Here is a 19,906-nt window from a genome sequence, read left to right on the forward strand (position 1 = left end):
TTCATTTTGATTAGTGGATCCATTTGGATGATATATTCACAAACAAGGAGATCATCACTATGCTTTCCAGACTTTATTAGACTGCAATCAGCACATGCACTAAGCACTGCCCATGGGTCATCAGCTGTTTCGCTGGATGCCCTTCATTGTGGTATAATTTCCCAACGCCGTAACTCCCATGAGGTTGAAAGAACTTCTGCCATAAAATGCGCCCTTACGACCGTTCCGTCACAGTATACTCCCCCGCAACCCTCGCCCTCTCCATCTTGGCAACAGTAGCAGGCATCGTCTTCTTCAACCTCCCCAACCCGCCTACCGCGCCGCCAAACGCCTCCTTGACCTCGGCCCTCCTTTCCATCGTCTCAAGCGGGAGCACTTGCCCTTCCATCTCCCTCGTCTCGTCCTCCTTTGCCTTTTTAGCAGCCTCGAAGGCGGCCTCGTCCGCCGCGGCGGCGGCTTTGAATTCGTTTGTCGTCGCGGCGGCGATGGCGCCGGGCACGGTTTTTTTGAGGGCGGCAATTTCGTTAAGGAGGTCTTCTTCTTCGCGCGCGAGGTCTTCGACGCGCTGGCGGAGGCGGGCGTCCCAGGGTTCGTAGGCTTCTTCTGGTTCGTCCGAGGGGCTTGTGTTGGAGAGGAAGGTTGCCGGGTCGGTGTCCATACCGTTTATGGAGAGGTTTGGGGCTGCGTAGGTGAATGTTTTGTCGATGTACTGTGTTTTTGAGGGGGGTAAGTATTAGCGGTATCTTGGGGATTGGGACTGGAACATGGCTTTTCAAAAGAAGTGCTCTCGTTCCCTTTTCCTTTCTGCCTTTGGGAGGAGGAACCTCGAAGCAAGATACGTCGACGTCGTCGAGAAATGTTGCCGAGACCAAAAGAAAGGCGAAGCCTTGCGGCACGGGCATGGTAAAGGCGAAATTCGTTGGGCTTACCTCGTTGACCAGACGCTCAATAGGCGCCCGCAGCTCGTCCTCTTGCGCATTGCTACCCTCAATGTGCGGAAACGCATTGTCGAGCTGTTCTTGCGCGGCGCGCCGGACGTTGGTGAGCAGATACGCGAGGTCGTCGCGGGATTGCAGCTCGATTTTCCTGTGGGCGTCCTCCATGGCTTTGTGTTTCTTCGTTTCTGCTTTCTTTTGCCTCTTCTCTTTTTGGTCTTTACTTTTCCCTCTCCTCCCCCTTCTCCTTTTTTCACTAATACGTCGAATGGGATCTTGGAGGTTTCGAAAAGCGCGGTTTGGTGTTGATGGTTCTTGATTGTCCGTTTCGGGAGGGGTGTTCCTCGAGTTCGATTTGGTCTCGCGCGCGAACGTTTTGGCCGCGTCGTGGGTGGTGGGGGGTCAAGTCGTGGTGGGATGTGTTTGTCCTCGCTGTGGATGTTTACTTGCGCTTGGTTTGCTTGACGACGGGACGGTCCAGTTCGACACTACCTCACCCCGGTCAACGGTCCCCCCCATCGGTGCGCGTCGAGCCCGTCATCCGATCTGACCTGTGCTTTTTCCCACTTACCTAAGGTAGTTGGTCTTATCAGATGTTAGTGCATCTCTATCTTATCTGCTTATCGACATGTGACGCTCCCCAGATTCCAAACCCCAAGGTACCTCAAGGCGGCCTAACTGAATCGATCCCAATGCAACACCAGTCGAGCCAACCCCGAGAACTGCCGAGATCGGACAGTCGCTCCGAGGAGGTTCAGCAAACGGTTCGGTGTGGAACACAGACCAGTAGACCTGTTCCGTTCACCTTTGAGAGGGAATGATGGGCGGTGGCACTGTGCGGGACAAGCATCACCAGCAAAGAACCCCCCCCCCCCCAATTTTAGTTTTACCTACCACAGTACATCCAGCTTTACCCTCATGCATTGCATGAATGCTGCAAGGGGAAAGGTGAGTACACTAAGTATATGATCATCGCCAAGGTCACGAGGTGCAGCACCGGAGCCTGGGGCGACAAGGTCAGTCCCACGGTTCGGATCTTGCTCAAAGGGATGGGCGAGAAGGGATCGACGTCAATAGTCAATATATGAGAGACATGAAGAATGACGACGGTTCGGTGTCGGACGGTGTGTGTGTGTTTGCGGCACCAGCCGGGCCACCATGTTCGAAATAGCATCGCATACTTTCCCTGCCCATACACATTTATCCAACACCTTATGCTTCCCGGCCGAACCGGTTATACCATGCTGTACTCCGTACAGACTGTTGTATGTACAGGTGGTGGCACAAACGCAGGCAAAATGGCCCAAACTCTTTTTCGACTTTGAATGGCGGTAGGTACTCTCAAACTTGGCATTCTTTGCTGGACGTCCGTTCCCCCCCCGTCCGTTTGGGTCCTCTGGGACGATGCATCTCGGCGCTATGACTGCGAAACTGGGACGGGCCTGCATTGGGGGAGTACAGAGGAAAGACGATTTTACCGCACCATCGAATCAAAACCAAGGGGTAAGGTAGCTCAAGGACTTCCAACACTGCGTTTCTTGTCCGTAAATATGGAGGTACGCTGAACACTCACAATGAGAAATTGCGGGGCGAGGGTTTACGGGATGGTTCAGCTGGTTGATGCAGCTGGGGTGGACGCTGTTTCGTGTTACCTTTCAAGGTGAGAAATAGCCGGTACGGTGCGGCACACCTCAGTGCTCAGCGAGGGAAGAAACCGGGACATCTTGCCAGACCTTACCTTGCTGTTCTTCTTCCAGATGGTGTATCGTGCCGTAAATATGTCTGCATCGCCTCTAGTGTTCGGGCCACGAACCCAACGAGCACAGGAAAACCAGAGGACACCAAATGCCATCGCACTTACACCACCATATTCCCATGTCACAAACGTGGGGGGGGGAGATGGATTCCCTTCCCAAGACGGGGAAAGCCTACAGCGAAAGCGGAGCTTGCTTTGCTTGGAAGGGGTTTAGGTGCCATGGCGTTGTTGGTCCTCGGGTGTGCGGTGAAGGTACAGTAGCGCCGGGCCTGCGGTACTGGCGGTCCTCCGCGGTCTGGAGCCAACTGGACCCTCTTTCTCAGAACGCCATCTGGGACGGAATGGCGTCCAAACAGGCCACACCGACGACAGTGCGCCGGGAGATGGGGGCTAACAGTGACCAGAGAACTGAGGTTTCGAGTCAGAAGTTGAAGGGGGCCCCGTTTCAGCGATTTTCGAGATCGACATGATACTGTTTGCACGTATTGCACGATTGTGAACATTGGGCTCTCAGTACCTAAGGCATACACTCAGTGGCTGCAAGATAGGTGGTTGGTTATCGGCTGGTCTGCCCAATTACTCCGACGGTACCCGTGGACCCTGACGTGGTACCTGACCGGCCTACGCTACCTTGACTGCCCGAACTTTCGTACAGACAGAGACAGGAACATGCTTGATAGGCTCAAATCTACGCCATAGGTCAGGATATTGTGTGGATCACGGTGGCGGACGGCTTTTGACTTGAATAGTGTCCTTGTGACGCTATTGAACTATGGAACTGGTGGGAAATCAATGAAAAGGGAAAGCCGCGGTAAAGGCGGCATAGTACACGATCGAGGAGGGTATGTGCTTGCAATCCCGTGGAACGCCCCAATCCAAAAGAAAAGCAAACGGCAACAAACAGATAAGAAATGCAACTTGGTTCAATGAAACCCGTCTCGCCAAAACGATCCCAACTCCCCCAATGATTCCCAAAGGCCGGTGCCACTAATAGCTCCTCGATGTCGAGATGAAGGAAATGCGACTTGTACTGTGTTTCCACTTGGTGTACTACCATGCACGGTCGTATCCGGACCGAACATGGGCCCTTTTGCCGTGGTGATTCGTTCGTAAAGCAGTCTGATAAATAATGTAAAAGAGTCGGAGGGGGGGTACAGGTCGTGGCCGGACGCCGTGATGTGGAAAGAAAATGTGTCTCGTGAGAATCGTCGGTCTAAGCGCTCAGGACGTAGATGTTCATGTGTAGCGTCATGGCCGTCTCTGAGGGACGCCGTTATTGGGGAAACATGTTGTTGATCTCCTCATCGCTGAGGACGATCTCGTGTACGGGCTCCCGTCGGTTCTCGAGCGGGGTGTAGTCACAATCGACATAAGACGGCAGGAAGATCTCTGGACAAAGTGGTCAGTAAGTAACAGGAGTAGAGGCCGGGGCAACATTTACTCACCTGGGTTCCACGCAAAGCCCTGGCTCGAAGAGAGGTAGGTGATCTGGGTGGCTTGTTAGCATTCGTTCCCTGAGGTGGACGAAAGTGGTCTTACAAGGCGGGGAGTTCCGTTTGGTTCGCCGATGTTGATAACGGTGCTTTCCTGCTTCGACAAGGCGGAGCCTGTCCGTGATGTGAGCAAAGGTCCCAAGTCGACATGTACAGAGTCCGAGACAGGCATGTCGGGCAAGGCTGCAGGTCCGGGCTGTGTAGATTCAGAGTAACGTGGAATGACTTACTGAGAAGGCTGGGACGACGCTCATGTACCATCTTTCGCTTCTGAATGGAAGTCGGGGAAGATGTTTGAGGCGAACTGGAGTATGTCGACGAGGAAGAGCTAGCAGCACCCCGGACCTGGGGTGACTGGTGGTGGTGATATGTGTTGGCCGACGACGGGGTCATCGGGATTGCAATCGACGACGACATGATGTATGTAGTTTCGGAGGGGAACAGAGGGAAGGCCCCAAGCAAGATGAGACGATAAAGTTCAAGGGTGATTGAAAGTAGTCAGAAAGATCGAGGAGAAGCACGAGAGAACGCACACTGGAAGGCAGGTCATGTATGGTAGAGAAGCAGTGCAGCGTCAAAGTGAAGCAGATGTTGAAGGAGTCAGAAGTGGGATTAGAGGTACGAGAATGGAGAGAAGGAGTGCCTGTGACTGTACAGTGCTAGGTCGGCTTGCTGGACGAAGGCCCAACGAGGCACCCGGCCGGTGAACACATCATCCCATGGGGGGGTTGATAAGAGATAGGTGCCGGAATAGCAGGCCGTGCTAAGGACCGACGGTGACACTCACCGACGACTCTAACAGTGGAATTGCGGGAGAGACCCTCACATCATCATGGCAGGGATCCTGTGCCGTCTCCACAGTACATGGGGGTAAGTGTCCCCGCCTCAAGCCAATCGGAGGTCGTCGCTGCCTCCAGTCTGGGTAACGTGCTGCAGGCACTTCGCCTTGCTCCAGGTCATCTGCTGAGCCAATCAATCAACCAAAGAGTGCCCAGTGGGGGCCTGCCTGGTATTCCTCTGACACGTGACCTCAGAGCTCCGACCAGGTTCCTGACTAAGCTGGGCTGGGCTGAAAGGCTGCGCTGCATGCGTATCCGATTGACGCCTACAGGCAAGCTCAAGCAAGCAAGCACCACCACCATCCAGCTTGAATCAACAATCTTGCCATCGTCAACAACACCGCCCATCCCCCGCGAACTCCCATCCTCTACGAATTTCGAGGCATCTCGAGTACCGAAAGTCCTTATCACACGCCTTTAATATCTCCTAAATATCCGACACAATGGGTGACGTCTTGGTGGAAAACCCGGCCAACCAAGTCGCCCCTCACAAGAAGACAGCTCCCTCAACAATCCCTAGTATTGAGAACTTCGAGGGTATCGCGACGGAAGGAGGTGACGACTATGCCACATTGAAGAAGTTACAAAGACAACTGGAATACATCCAGTTGCAGGAGGAGTACATCAAGGATGAGCAGAGGTTTGATACGCGCACGATCAATGCGTACCTTCTGATTTGCTGACCCGCTGGTGAAGGAGTCTGAAGCGCGAGCTTGTCCGGGCTCAAGAGGAGATCAAGCGAATCCAGAGTGTTCCTTTGGTGATTGGGCAGTTTATGGAGGCCATCGACCAGAAGTATGCAGACCCCGCAGACAGCTCCCACTGGGAGCTCAACAATGCTAACTCATCATAGCACCGGAATCGTACAGTCATCCACCGGTTCGAATTATGTCGTCCGCATTCTCTCCACCCTCGACCGCGAGAAGCTCAAGCCCTCTTCCTCCGTCGCCCTCCACCGCCACTCCAACGCCCTCGTCGACATCCTCCCTCCCGAAGCCGACTCGTCCATTGCCATGCTTGGCGCCGACGAGAAGCCCGATGTGACGTACGCCGATGTTGGTGGTCTGGATATGCAGAAGCAGGAGATCCGCGAGGCTGTCGAGCTGCCGTTGACGCATTTCGACCTCTACAAGCAGATTGGTATCGACCCCCCTCGCGGTGTCTTGCTCTACGGTCCTCCGGGAACAGGCAAGACGATGCTGGTCAAGGCTGTGGCGAACTCGACGACGGCCAACTTCATTCGTGTTGTCGGATCTGAGTTCGTTCAGAAGTACCTCGGTGAGGGTCCTCGTATGGTCCGCGACGTCTTCCGCATGGCCCGCGAGAACGCCCCCGCCATTATCTTCATTGATGAGATTGACGCCATTGCGACGAAACGTTTCGATGCGCAGACCGGTGCCGATCGTGAAGTTCAGCGTATTCTTCTCGAACTTCTCAACCAAATGGACGGTTTCGACCAGACCGCCAACGTCAAGGTCATCATGGCCACGAACAGAGCCGATACCCTCGACCCTGCCCTTCTCCGTCCCGGTCGTCTGGACCGAAAGATCGAGTTCCCTAGCTTGAGAGATAGACGCGAGCGTCGTCTCATTTTCTCCACCATTGCTAGCAAGATGAGCTTGGCCCCCGAGGTCGACATGGACTCCTTGATTGTTCGCAACGACCCTCTCAGTGGTGCCGTCATCGCTGCCATCATGCAGGAGGCTGGTCTCCGCGCCGTGCGGAAGAACCGCTACAACATCATCCAGAGTGATTTGGAGGACGCCTACTCAAGCCAGGTCAAGGGTACGAGCGACGAGAACAAGTTTGATTTCTACAAATAAGCGACAAGTCTCCACGAGAGGGAGGCGCAGGCGGAAACGGCGCATCGTGGGAGGAATGAACAGAGCTCGCTGCCAGGCTGGCAATGTAATGTCACGAAGGGCACGGCTGGAAAGGCAAGGGATAGACTTTACAAGGCTTCGGGGAGGCGAGGCTTGGCGTCGCGTTGTACAACACAATACACTCGATAAAGAAGTTTCGTTGCCGTCAAAACATGTTTAAACCTGCTTTTTAAATCCGTTTCACTCGTGTGCTTGAGAATGTGCGATAACGACTGCGTCCTGAAGGACCGCTTCCTTTCTCCCGTTAATTTTGCCAGGTCCATCAGAGGTAATCAAGTACGCGGTTAAGCCCATCGAAATGAGAATTTGTATGACGTGGATCTCAACTACGCATGCCTCTTCCAACACATACATCCTGGATAAACGTTTCGGATACGTTCTTAGATTGGTTCTGCTGATCTTACTCCAGCTATTTTACCAGTTAAGCTTCTAGGTTGCTATCAGAACTTCTACTAGTCTCCTTTGAAAGAATCGCCGAGAGGGGGAGGAGGGGGAACCGGTGCGGTCGAATCTCAGTAGTAAGTATTTCAAAGCGTAGTAGATAAACCCCCCAATATTGAGATAAAGAACGCGAGAATATGAAGTGTGTCGGTCGTGCTACGATTTCCGACATTAGCTTAATTTATTTCCATTACCTCCTCCATGTCATCTTAAGAGTCTGTGTGTGTACGTGAGTGGGAAAAGAGACCCCCCAACAGCTCAAAAGACAAAGAAAAGGTGCCCCGAGAACTGGCTGTTCATCGTTGTCGTCGTCGTCGGGGAACAGTGCTGGAGGAAACGTTACTCCGTACCTACGTCAAGCAACACAACCGGAGTCCACCATTCGGCAGCATCCGAAAAAGTTTCGGTTGTGGTCTCTTTCTATTGTACTCGGATGGTCAGCCGGACATACCTTATCGAAAAGGGGGAGGGGGAGGTGGTTCCACTTGATGGGTGAATCGATAGGTAACAAAAGGATCACCATCACATCTCATCTTTCCTTCTCGATCCTATTACCGTATCAGTCGACCTACCTATATCTTTCTTTTTTGCCTCCCTTATGGATAAGATATGAGGTATACTTGAACTACCTACTCGTGAACAAGTCACATACCAAGAATGAACGAAGGTCAGAATGGATTACAACATCGTCATCAGAGTCTCATTGCTCAGGGTGATAATATTGGATTTTGCTAAGCCCCCTTTTCCCTATCCTTAGTACTTTTCCGGATCCGAGAATCCCCTTCTATTGATTCGGAATCCTTTCCCTTCTTTTACCTTGTTTGCCTTTTGCCCTTTTCCGTTCTCCTTTTTCTTTTCCTTTCCTCCGTGTGTCTTTTTTTTTAATTTTACCACAGACGTGAGCCTAGAAGCTTTCGTTGTGAAGTCTAATGTCGTTACTCTCGGGGGGAATCTGAGGGAAGGAATTACATGAAGAAAACCCGTGAATCATGAAGCCATGGCCAAAAGGAAAAGAAGAAGAAAAAAGTAGAATCCCAAAGTCTATCAAAGTCATGCCCTGCCTGCCTGCTTAGTCGTGAAAACCGCTTGGGAAAAAAAGATAAGAAAGCGATGCCGCCGTTCGCTAATGCAAAAAGTCCCAATGCAAATGAGATGCCTGCCATCTCAATTAGGGGGGTATATCCGTCGTCCCTCTGCAATCCCTCACTTCCCCTCCTCTCCACCTCTCTGTTCGAGCAGCGGGCAAGGTAATTACGATTATCATTACCCATTACTGCTTTGGTTCTGGCCGCAGTGTCTGCTTCGTTAGTGAGGTCAGACCGATTCAAGCCTGCCACACCATGAATGTAGGTGATTTGTACGTTGATATGTTTCGTACGGATTGCGATTTCAACTGCCTAGAATTGATGACATAGGCAGTGATTCTCTGTTGTGAACGTATGTGTGCTGCTGCCGTTGCAGCTCCTAGGAGCTGAGCGCTACGCCAAGTTCAAGCATAAGCTTCACAAACTTGGCATGCAGCTCAATAAAGAAGTCGGGCATGCCGACAAGTTCAGCAAGGCCTCGAGCTTTGAGTGAGACACCGCCGGGACCACCGCCCATTCTCCTTGAGAAGCCGCCACCTCCTGTGAGGAAGCTGCTGCCACCACGGTCTTGTCCTTCACGTTCAGGCTTGATCATTGTAGGATAAGAGCTGTGGTGCTGGGAGCCTCCGAGGGGGCTAGCTTCGGCAGCTTTTTCGGCCTCAGCCTCCGCCAACTGCTGAATCCATGAAGCAAGATCGCGGAAAGCGGCAGCCATGAAACCAAACGTCTTCATCGCCAGCCTCTCCTTGTGTGTGCTAAGAGCCAGAAATGCATACACACGCTTGTGGCCGCGGGCATGCATATCTGGGATACGAAAGATGTAGGCTGTTGTGTAGCCATTGACTGGATCGCCGAAGAATATGGGACCACCAGAAGCTGCTGCCCCAGCGCTGTGTGTCGTGACAAAGGCTGGCAGGTTGCTTGACTGCGGTGATGCACTAGGGGTCGGGTTTGCCGGGGCGCGGGGTAACGTTTCCAGCGAAAGGGTTCGCAAGCACGAGGATCGCACTATCGAGAAGGAAGCTGGGATGAGGGGTTCGTGGGTCGAAGTGTAGTCGAGGTAGTGCGTGTGGCTAACATGTCTGCCTGATGACATGCTCGACCGCGTTGTTGTAGAGCCCGTTGCTCGTCGGTGCATTCGTTCGGGTTGGCTTTCTCCATCGGTGTCACTAGCAGAAGATGCCTGAGAAGTAGGCGGCGATGCCTGTCCGTATACCCTGGCGTAAGGAGCGCGAGTGCGCAATGTAGGGCCACGTTCGGCCTTCAAGTCGTTCTTATCCTTGCCACCCTGTCGTTGCGGTAGCGTCAACGCACAATTCTCGCAAGGGCCAGCGCGCTTCGTAACGTAGTCGTCGTAGGTTCGGCGGAAACTCGAATCTCGTCTTGGCTGCTGCTGCTGCTGCTCCGATATCCGGCGGGGGCTTTCGGGTGGGGTCTCGATTGCGGAAGGCGACAGAGGGGACGCTGGCGAGTTCGTGGTAGAGTTTGCTGAAGAGGCGCGGAGCATGGCGGCGCGCTGGATCTGATTTTCAGCTTCGGAGGCAGGCAGGAACGAACTGCGATGCGAGTTGAGGTGCATCTTGCGCAGCGCATCCGACATAGCCACGGTCTGGTTGAGAGATCCAGCCGCGACTGGGGCGCTGGTCCGGGGTCGGAGCTGATCTTGATCGGCATAACCAGCGGCGCCATCATCGAAGCATGTTGTGCATGGGACTGGCAGGCCCTCGGTGACCATAAGCGGGGTCGGACCATGTTGGTCACAGTAGTGAGCAAGACATAGCTGGAGGCCGGTCATTAGCGACAGCGAATCTGGTGGTTGGTTCATGGTTGCAGGGTGTTCGCGAGGAGTGGCGAAGGTATGCTCAAACGACGGGACACGCATCGTGAGAGTACAACAGCCTTGGGTGTGTGTGTGTGTTTGGCAACAGAGAGATCCTCTGCCAAAGGTCAAGGGGGAAAGAAATATTAAGCAAGAAGTGCAGCCATGACAATGCCACGAAAGGTTCGAGGTGTGGGAACAGCTTATATCAGCCGTGGATGTGAGAGAAGACGGGAGGATGTGAGAGCGAGTCGTGTCATGCGCCCGAGGGTAGAGTTATACGTGTGAGAGGCAAGGTAGGGCGATGGTGCATGGGAGAGGCCATGGCGGCGCAGTCTCCCTTTCTTATGGGAAGTTCAATGGGGGTCTGGGTGGTGAATGAGAATTGGGCATTGGAAATGATGGGGGAGGACAAGATGGAGGGGTGGCTAATTAGGGGACGAGTATCCGTACTCCGTAGAGGCGTATGGAGACATGGGAGTAGATAGGATGGGATGAGATGAGAAGAGAAGTTGGGCAAGGTGAGGCCGGTTGCAACAGGCAGGGCCCCAGTCGTGGGGGATGCTATCCTGATTGCCGGTGTCTCGTGTCGGGCTTGTCTGAGTGTCTGGGAGCGACGGGGAAGACGGGGAGGATGGGGATGTGCACTGATATGCGGGAAGCGGTGAGGCGGTGAACGAGCGACTCTCTCCAATAACACGACGACGGTCGGTCAGGTTTGACGGCCAGGGACAGCAGGAAATGCTGCAATCCAGATTGGCCGAGGTGGTGGTCATGGTCCATGGTCCATGGTCCATGGGAAACAGGTAGGCAAGCCCTTTTTTTGGTGGTGGGAAAAGATAAAGAGGCAGCGCAACGCAACGCAGCAATAAGGGGAGACACGGAACGAAGACAAACTTACTATGGATGTCATGACGTACTCCCTCTCCCCAGGCCAAATCCGGGTTATGTTTGTGTTTCGCCAATGAAGAGATGAGCGCAATCAAAGCCCAGGCCTAGAAGGGGGGGAAGAGAAAAGAAAGGCTGTCGTCTGTCGTAATAAGTCGTAAGAACCCCCAGCAAGGGTCGGTTGTTGCACTTTGGTCTTCCGTTTGGGGGCGATTTTTTGGTACCACACGGGACGGCGGGATCGCAGGCTGAGAGAATGAGAAGTGATTAGAAGAAGCCTGGGAGAATGGCAGAGTCGGAGCGGGAAAATTAAAAATCAAAGTGGTGTTTCTCGGAAAAGGTGTATGGACGAGACGGCAATAATAAATTGCGTGTGTGAGCGCGCACCTTGTGCCTCTTCTGTGTGTGCGTGTATGCGTGTGAGGAAAAAGAATAGCAAGTGAGGAGTGAGTTGAAAGAGTAAACGAGAATGAGTGTGTAAGAGAGACAGAGGCGAGTCCAAAGTGGGTGTGTGAATAAGTGGGTGTGAGAGAGGTGTGTGGTGCGGATGCAGTAGCCACGATCCCCAAGGCAAAAGGCAAGTAAGTGCAAGTGCGACTGCGATGAGATGCCGAGAGGAAAAGAGCGAGCGACCACCGGAGGGTACTTACGACACTTGCTAGGCACAGTAGGTAGTGGTAGGGCACCTTACCTTATTCACTGGCGAGGACGAGGATGAGGACGACAAGTGATCTGCTTTCTCCCCTCTCAAAGAGCTGTTGCCGCGAACGCTAAGAAGACGCAGACGCAGACTAAGCAGCAACGATGGGCGGGGTTCCCGGAAAGCGCAGGTTCGTTGTCGTATGAGAAGGGTGGGAAGTCCCGGCCGGATGCGATGCAGGGCGATTTCGATGCTGATGGACGTTTTGGCAACTTCTGGAGTCTTGCCCAGCGAGCTAGGTAGAATGATGGGACGGCTCACGGCTGGTGTAGTTGGTCGTCGATGATGCTAGCTGGTAAAGCAACCCAGTCTGAGTCTGAACTTGGTGGCCAGACTCAATGGGAACCAACGGCGGGACTGACGGGAGATGGTGAACGACGTCTTGAGCTACTGCGTAGTCCCATGTGCTAGCAGTGGTACCTCAATATTCCTGACAGAGACGATGGAATCTCGATACGACTAATCAACGATGGTTTTTTTGAGAATGGTGGTTGACAATGACACGCGCACTAGTAATGACTCGATGCTGAGTGGCTGAAGATGGTACAGATTATCAGGAAAAGACGTGGACGAGGTCCTCAACGGGTCGGCGGCGACGGCAAGCTCAGCCTAGTCATTGCCACATCACATAATTCTTCATCCATCAAGTGGGATGAACGGCGGCCATGTGGAGGGGGGAGGGGGGAGAAAAAAGTCAAGGCGATTCTTCATATGCGGGGCACGCCAGGGAAAATAAACAACCCCGTGACATACACAATAAGGTAGAAGACGAATATTTTCTTATAATTATCGTGGGCTTCATCCACTCAGATGGTCCTCCGTGGTTAATCGGTACCTGGCCTTGGGTCGCTGCCGACAGCTCGGGACTGGGACCTCGGACACAACTGCGATTGGGTACTGGCGACGACCAGGGACTCGAAAACATGGCAACAGAAAACACCACCATGGACGAGAGACCCGGGCCCGGAAGACCAAGACGTGGGACGACCTGGACAATGGGGCCGGGCTGTTGACTCGCTCTAGAACTCGCAAGACCCACCTTGGCCAAAGGAATCCCGGCTTACCTTAGCTATTCGTGAGTCTTTTTTTGAGTCTTTGACGAATTCCTATGATTTGCTGTTCATTGTCTCTCACTTTGCTCTGTATGTAATAAGCCGGAGCCGTCTTGTCGTCGCGTGCCAGTGGGGACGGACTCTGAGGCCTTGCTGGGAAATGGGACGTTTCAATGGAGACAATGAATTCTTCGTATGTAAAGCGTTGCTCTATAGCGGTGCGCTAACATCCAAAGGAGATTCGCGGCGGAGTAGGGGTCGCAGAGGCCAAGGCATGCCGGGAATTACGAGTGATTGATTCGTTTCTAGGCATGTCCAGCATGGTTTGACCGCACGTTAGCTACTGCAGACGTCAATGTAGGTAGATGCGCCGTTGTGGTGCAACTGCTCCGTCAAACGTCTCTAATCCCAAAAGAAAAGAAAAAATGAGAGTGGAGGAGACAAAACCGACTGAGGCATTATACGGGCCGCAAGGTAATGGAGTTGCAGGCGCTAGGGTAAGGTCAAGTTCCGAATGTCGCGATTATGAATCGCAAGGCGGTTTGAGACAGATTGTCCGGCCGGTCGTCATAAAAGGAATTGAAAAATAACTCCGTTCCCAGGGTACGGATACCGAGGAACGTACCGGAGTATTTCACGGCGTAGCTATTCGCGAATAAGTCGGACAAACCTCCCACGAGCGCAGAGCAGAGCATAGCAGAGCCAAATAAACTCCGCACGTTCTCCGTTGCGGTCATGGGTGATTGTGGCCTCGTAGGGAACAGTGCTTTCTTTGCGTCCCAGGTTCTTGAGTAGGTTATTCGGGATTCTCGACGTTCCAAGAAATCCCGAGCCCAATGTCCCTGACCTGGTTCAGCTTTCTTTTTCCTCGTGTCTCTTGTTGCCCGACCCGACGGTGGGAAACCAGGGTTGTCTTGTTATTCTCCTCTTCCCTTCTCGAGAAAATGGGGGGGGGGGGGCTAAAAACCCGACGCAACCGCAAGCAGCTGACTGGACTGAGAAGCACCCGTGCCACCGTAGCAGTCCAGTCTCTCAGTGTCCCCCCCTGATCGGAAAGAAGCAGTATCCCTGTCGGCCGGATGTGGATAGTGGGCAAGAGGGCTGCAAGCAAAGACCCAGTTGGACCGCGAGTGGCAGGCTTGCTGGGATATGACTTGGCGCAGTGGAAGGAATTCAAACGAGGGGTAGAATTATCCACATCTTCCAGAAGCATTCTAGCGAGTGGGCTGGAACTTTCAACTGGGGGACCAGGAACGGTGCACGGCCGCCAGTGAGGTGCAATGCAGTGGTGCAGGACGATGGCACAGGCAAAGAAAAAGGCGGGTTCTCTGGTGACGTTGCCAATTGCCTCGCCATGTGCTCTGTAAGCAGGCAGTTGAAAGTTCTTGAGCTTCGGGCAAGGTCCTGGTCTGCTCCACTACAGGGTCGGAATGGCTCGCAGAGTTGTTGTCGAGATGGAGATGGAGATGGAGGTGAAGAACAAGTAGATTTGGCTTGGGGTTTGCGGGTGAGGATACCCCGTCGGTACTTGGTGATGACGGGACCGAGGGCGGCAGTGACTGAAGTGGATGAAAATAGCTGCTTGGCAAAACGTGAGCTGTATCCGTACACGAGTTGAGAGTTGAGGTACGGAATACCTTCAATAACTTTGGTGTCTTACCGCGGCCATCGGCCGAGTAGCGTTTTCCGTGGGCACAAGGGAAAAAAAGGGGGATCGAGGCTTGTGGTGCTTGTTCCGTTTGGACTCTCGGTGTTTCTGTCGTTTCCTGGTGGACTTTTTCTTTTTCTCCCTTCTTTTTTCCCTTTCTGGGTATTCAGATGCAGGGTACCTGGGCGTCGACCGAGGCAGGCGGCAGGCGGCAGGCGTAGGCGCATGCTAAATTGCTGACCGCCCCCAGACAAGTCACAAAAGTTGCTTCGGGCATATTGTAGGGGTCTTGGTCGATGAACGGGGCAAGTGAGGAGAAGAGAGTGGGAGACCTTGTCAAATTTGTGTCGTCGTCGCGATGGAAAATTAGGATCCCATCATACCAAAAGGTGCTCCTTCCCTCTCGAGTGTCGAGTTCGCGCATCAGTCTGGAGTTTGGTTTCGCACGAGTGAGAGTCGGGAAGGAGGGGTTGAGGTAATGCGGGGCTCTTTCTTGTACGGAGTAAGGCAATGGAAAGTACCTAAGGTACGGAGTGGAGGGGAGTCGCGGACTGCGGTCGGGACCTCGTCACTCGCGCCTTCCGTTCCGTTCAGATACATAGTGGAGGTTTCACAGGTTCAGAGCTCACGTGGAAAGTACAACTTGCATCTGCGCATTCCTAAATTCCCAATCTTGACCTGATGGACCCAAACGGGACCTGTCATTGGACGCCATCGGATCGCCAGCATTGCTTCATCGGTGCAAAGTACGAGAGCGGTGCCGCGGTGCGAATGCAAACGAGCAGGTGCAGCAAAGTGCGGCAGGCGCAGGTGTAATGTAAGGTAAGGTAAGGTAAGGTAGGCGCGTAGGGTCCCAGACGTCCGGCTACCTTCCATGCCTTACCTTAGCACCTTCACCTTACCACAAGCCTTTCCATTCACCTTGCAGCTCCATTTCAAGCTGCACATCTCATTTATCCAAACTCAGGCGTTTCGGTTGCAACTCGCCTCGGGATCGGGAACCAGCCAAGCTTGTCTTGGCCTCTGTCTTTCTCTCTCCCGGTCCATGCCTCCATCCTGATCCATGATACATCCACCTTACCCGACGCCAGAAAATGGCAGCCGGCCTGCCTTAGCTACATGTGCCCAAGGTAGCCTAGCACTCGGGTTAGCACTTCCTGATTCCCTTCGACCTACCTTAGCCCTGCTTAGCCCCAGGCTGTCAGTTGTCACTGCCGCCTCTCCACTTGCTCGACTGACCGCATCGCCTTGTCATCGTGATTTAACTATATACCCGTACCTTGTATAGGAAACGCAAAGCTGGTCTGCGGCCTGCCCTGCAAGTCCTCCTTTCACTCTTCCAGGTTCACTTCCAAACTTCCAACGCGGCTGGCGCTAACCCTAACCAGCAAAGATCCAACGGGCAGCGTTTGTCTCTCCTGAGTCTCTTCCTTGCTCAATTACGCTGCTCCGGAAACATTACCGGCGGCATTATGTACTAGCGCCTTCTTCCTTGACTCGTTCGACCGCAAAAGGACATTGGGATTTCACGTATCAAAAACACCAGACGAAAACATGTCCGACACACTCACAATCTACGTACAGACTACAGAAACTCGACAAGATTCCACCGCGTCCCGCAAACTCAATCCAGCCATCCCAAGTCTTTTCGCCAGCACGGCGGCATAGCGATCCTTTGTGTTTCCGTTCATCATGCTCAGATCCGGCCCTGTCATTTGACCCCAGTCTCAACCCCTGTTTTGCAAAGATCCTCAATCATCATTGTAGTACGAATATAATACCCACGCCAAGCATGTGATTGTTGGACCGGTATCCTGGTCCTTGGTCCCGATTGATTCTGTCTTTCAACGGGCTGAGCATGGACGAAGACTTGGACCACCCATGGAAACAAAAGAATACGTGTTGTGTCGTTGAGCTTAGGAGAGTAAACGACACGGTCTCTGCGTATAATGGCAGTCTCCGTCATACCGCATACTGCTACGGCGGTGTAGACGTGCATTGGAGCCTCAACACCCTCGTCACCGCTTACTTTGGGGTGGGCTTACATGGCAGACATATCATCAGCTCAGCTGAGCTGCGACGTCGCTTTGGGCCGGGATCTCTCTAGTTTTTCCAACATCGCCATGTCCCGGTTCTTCACCCATCTCTGCAACCCTCCAATCACTTTTAGTACAATCACAAACCACTCTGCTACTCCAAATCTTATCCGCATCCGGCTGCTGGCTATTACAACCATAGATAACGCCGCAAAAACCTGGTGGATTCAGCAACATTCGAGAGATTTAGAAAGTCTTCCGGCTAGTCGGAAAGTAACGCCCAGACTCGACACATGCCTTTCGCAGCTGTGAGTTCACTGCAATTACCTTTCCCCGGATCCCCTCACCTACGCTGGCGGACAAGTCGTAGTTGGACCGCTTATCTCGACTTCATGCTTTCTCTTATCCGCAAATCAGATTATCAGACAACTGACAGAAATGGTCCCGACTCGATCTCATCCCATCGTCTCTCTGACTTGCTTCTACACTCCCTCATTACACGTCGTCTCACCGCTCAACTTGGCCTCACTTCAACACCACCCATCCAAGACATCTCGCAACCTGCATCACGGATCGTGGCCTCTCTCCAGACGACCAACTACCCCTGCCGTATGGAGCCTTGCCCTCCTCTTGTCCCAATACAGCCTCGCTTCTGGTTCCGACTGCCGCCCGTTGGGCCAACTCATCTCACCCATACCATCATCAGCCTGCATCCACACACACACATTCACTCACACACCTCTGCTGTCATGTCCACCGCTCAAACCTTCCGCTGACCTTGATTTTTGTATATTGAGTTGTCTGGGGAAAGCTTCCGTGGCCCCGCCGCGGCAAGGGCTAAGTTACAAAACCTGCGCGACGCTTGAGCGCTTGGCCTGACTGAGCTCAAGCTCTATGATCCGGCCCTCGCGGAAAGTGTCGTCCGTGATCCGGAATTAAGGATTCAAAGAGACTTATGGTAGGCATCGAAAGACTGTCACTATCTTCACTACCGGGACACCCTCAAACAGGTACGAGATTTTGACACACACGCAAACACTGCTTCAATCGGAACTTGCCCTGCTCTTCTGCTCTCGTTTTGGCTTTTTCTACGCCTGCCCATCTTCTTTCAGGCCGCAGCCTGTCACGATGATGATAGTCTTACAAGAGACTCGCTTTTCAGAGCAGCAGCCGGGAGTAGCATGTAGTGTAAGCCACTAAGCATGGCAGCGTCTAGCCAGCCCGGGGTTAAGGAGATCGACTCGCTCTCGGTCCTCAACGGGAGAGATGCTCGTTCTGGCTGGTGTGGCCGTCTAACCTTGCAGCTCTCAATGCGCCGCTACCATGTGTCAGGCCCACGCTTCGGTGAGCGTACCGGCGCCGTTCTATGCCAGTCATGAGCGAAGGAAAACTCACAGACATCTCCGGATGGTCCATACCACGCTGGTTTGAGGGCGCATGCGACTGGACGTCAACCTGCACATGACGGTAGCATTCCCGACATCATCATTCCCAGAACTGGACCTCTGTGGTGTTGTTTGCAAGCTGTAGGAAGTATGCCGACTGTCTCGTACATGCGCAGCGCGCTGGCTGAACCGCAGCGGGCAAAAGAGAACAGCCGGCTGCGCCCTCCAACTCGTGCTTCCGTGCCCCGGCTGCATATTTGGATCTGGGGTTTTCCAAAGGGCCGCTCATTTGCTGGTTCGTCTTGTCTCCCCACCACCCTACCGCTGTAACTCGTAACTTGTGATGAGTTGCGCTGCACCTCGCATCAAGTAGCCCGACATGCTCCGTGCTTTTCTGCCGTGTAACAACGGCACAGGATATCACTGCACTATAGCTTATATTCTTCGAATCTTTCTCAAGGTGTTGGTCACTTTCAAAGGCTGACGGAATGCGCTAGCAGTCACCATCTTTTCAAGAAGAAGCGAAGGTTCCCACGACGGTTACACAACTGCCGGGGAGAGGGAGGGCCAAAGCAGCATGCGAATATTCTGAAAGTTGCAATCTTACGCCCTCAGAAACAAGTGGTTTCCTATGCTTCAGTGCCATAAGAGACAGCGGGGGATCCAAATGTAATCGATGTGTTTCCAGCCTCCAACAAGCACGGCGACCTGGTCACAACGACACCCCGGGAATACCAAGACAAACCGGCCCTCAATTAGCCGCGCCGGTCCGAAATGCCTCCATCGTCCACACTTCCGAGGTCCACATCGGATCATCCAAGCCATCCTTCATCTCATCTTTTCCACTTGTGTCCATCAAAACCGGCCGAGAGATACTTATAATTGACCACCAGCCGGGGCTACGAATGGTCTTCACCAAAGCCAACGCACGCCGGGGAGGATGGTACTCGGTGCTCGGTAGCAAGCCTTCGACGTACGTTCACCGAGCATGTTCATATCTGGTTCATTTTTCGCTTCACTTCCGGTGACCGGACCTTAGCCCAGCTAAGTCTAACAAGGGTCTCATCACCCACCGTTGCAGGAGACAAGGATTCCCAATCCCGCGAGCCCGCTTCGTTTATGGGCCTCAATTTATCCGGTCACTCTTTCCCCTTGCAATTCATCACGAGAACAGAAGTTCGGACTGTTGGGTTTACTCACTGGAATTTTGTGGACAAACGACATCCATACTCTACCAGTATCGAAACATTAACCGATGAAGCTGATTTTTGGCCGATGTTGGCTGGGTACTTCAACATGCTGCCTTGACGGTCTCGTGGACCATTACACTCTGACTGGCTGGCATAATCTTAATTTCTCCCGTCACTATCACATGGAGGCATGGGGTAAAGATCGAGCGCGGCCTCACCCGCTCGCTGAGCGCGCCGTCATCTTTAATGCCTGTACGTTGTACTCCGTACTCCATATCTCAAAAGACGACGACGATTTTGGCGAGCACATGCTCGGATTGGACCATGCCCATCTTTCCCTTCGCGAAAACTCCCTTTCAATACCGGTACCCCAGAGACGCAGAGACGGCCGCCGCCCCTCCACCCTCCTTTACCACTGTGCCGTCCCACGACCAACCCCGGGCGCGGGAAAGAGGAGGGCTGCTGACCAACAACCCCGGTTCGAAATCTCACACCGAGACGGGAGTCCCCGGAACCGGTCAGCACGATGGGGGAAGGATTTCGTTCCCGCCCGCTTCCCTTCCCCCCATGTGACGGTGACATGCCATGTCGAATTGTCGATGAAGGCGTAAACGGGCGCAGAGCGCCCCGCTATCGACACCGGGGACAAGAAGAAACGTGATTTTGAGTTTTGGCCGTTCACCAACGCCGCTTCTTCACTAAGGGGAAGGCAGGGAGCGAAGGATTCCTATCGTATCCCGAGGTCTTTTGCCGACC

General features: G+C 53.4%; 4 protein-coding genes across 4 annotated transcripts; 1 reads left to right on the forward strand and 3 right to left on the reverse strand.

The window, feature by feature from the left end:
- Positions 1–214: 214 nt before the first annotated feature.
- N0V96_008809 (uncharacterized protein) lies at positions 215–1,103 on the reverse strand (the record flags this gene model as incomplete). Its single annotated transcript, XM_053188741.1, has 2 exons — positions 215–709; positions 930–1,103. 2 exons carry the CDS (start codon positions 1,101–1,103, stop codon positions 215–217), a joined length of 669 nt encoding a protein of 222 aa, XP_053053507.1.
- A 2,861-nt stretch (positions 1,104–3,964) lies between these two features.
- N0V96_008810 (uncharacterized protein) lies at positions 3,965–4,601 on the reverse strand (the record flags this gene model as incomplete). The annotated part of the gene is made up of 4 exons (XM_053188742.2): positions 3,965–4,080; positions 4,137–4,179; positions 4,231–4,298; positions 4,415–4,601. 4 exons carry the CDS (start codon positions 4,599–4,601, stop codon positions 3,965–3,967), a joined length of 414 nt encoding a protein of 137 aa, XP_053053508.2.
- An 865-nt stretch (positions 4,602–5,466) lies between these two features.
- Positions 5,467–6,846, forward strand: RPT3 (26S proteasome regulatory subunit 6B; the record flags this gene model as incomplete). Its single annotated transcript, XM_053188743.1, has 3 exons — positions 5,467–5,663; positions 5,720–5,818; positions 5,877–6,846. 3 exons carry the CDS (start codon positions 5,467–5,469, stop codon positions 6,844–6,846), a joined length of 1,266 nt encoding a protein of 421 aa, XP_053053509.1.
- A 1,965-nt stretch (positions 6,847–8,811) lies between these two features.
- Positions 8,812–10,257, reverse strand: N0V96_008812 (uncharacterized protein; the record flags this gene model as incomplete). Its single annotated transcript, XM_053188744.2, has 1 exon — positions 8,812–10,257. One exon carries the CDS (start codon positions 10,255–10,257, stop codon positions 8,812–8,814), a length of 1,446 nt encoding a protein of 481 aa, XP_053053510.2.
- Between the last annotated feature and the right edge of the window lie 9,649 nt (positions 10,258–19,906).

This window comes from Colletotrichum fioriniae, assembly GCF_027942845.1.
Source record: "Colletotrichum fioriniae strain IMI 355084 chromosome Unknown scaffold_11, whole genome shotgun sequence".
NCBI lineage: Eukaryota > Fungi > Ascomycota > Sordariomycetes > Glomerellales > Glomerellaceae > Colletotrichum > Colletotrichum fioriniae.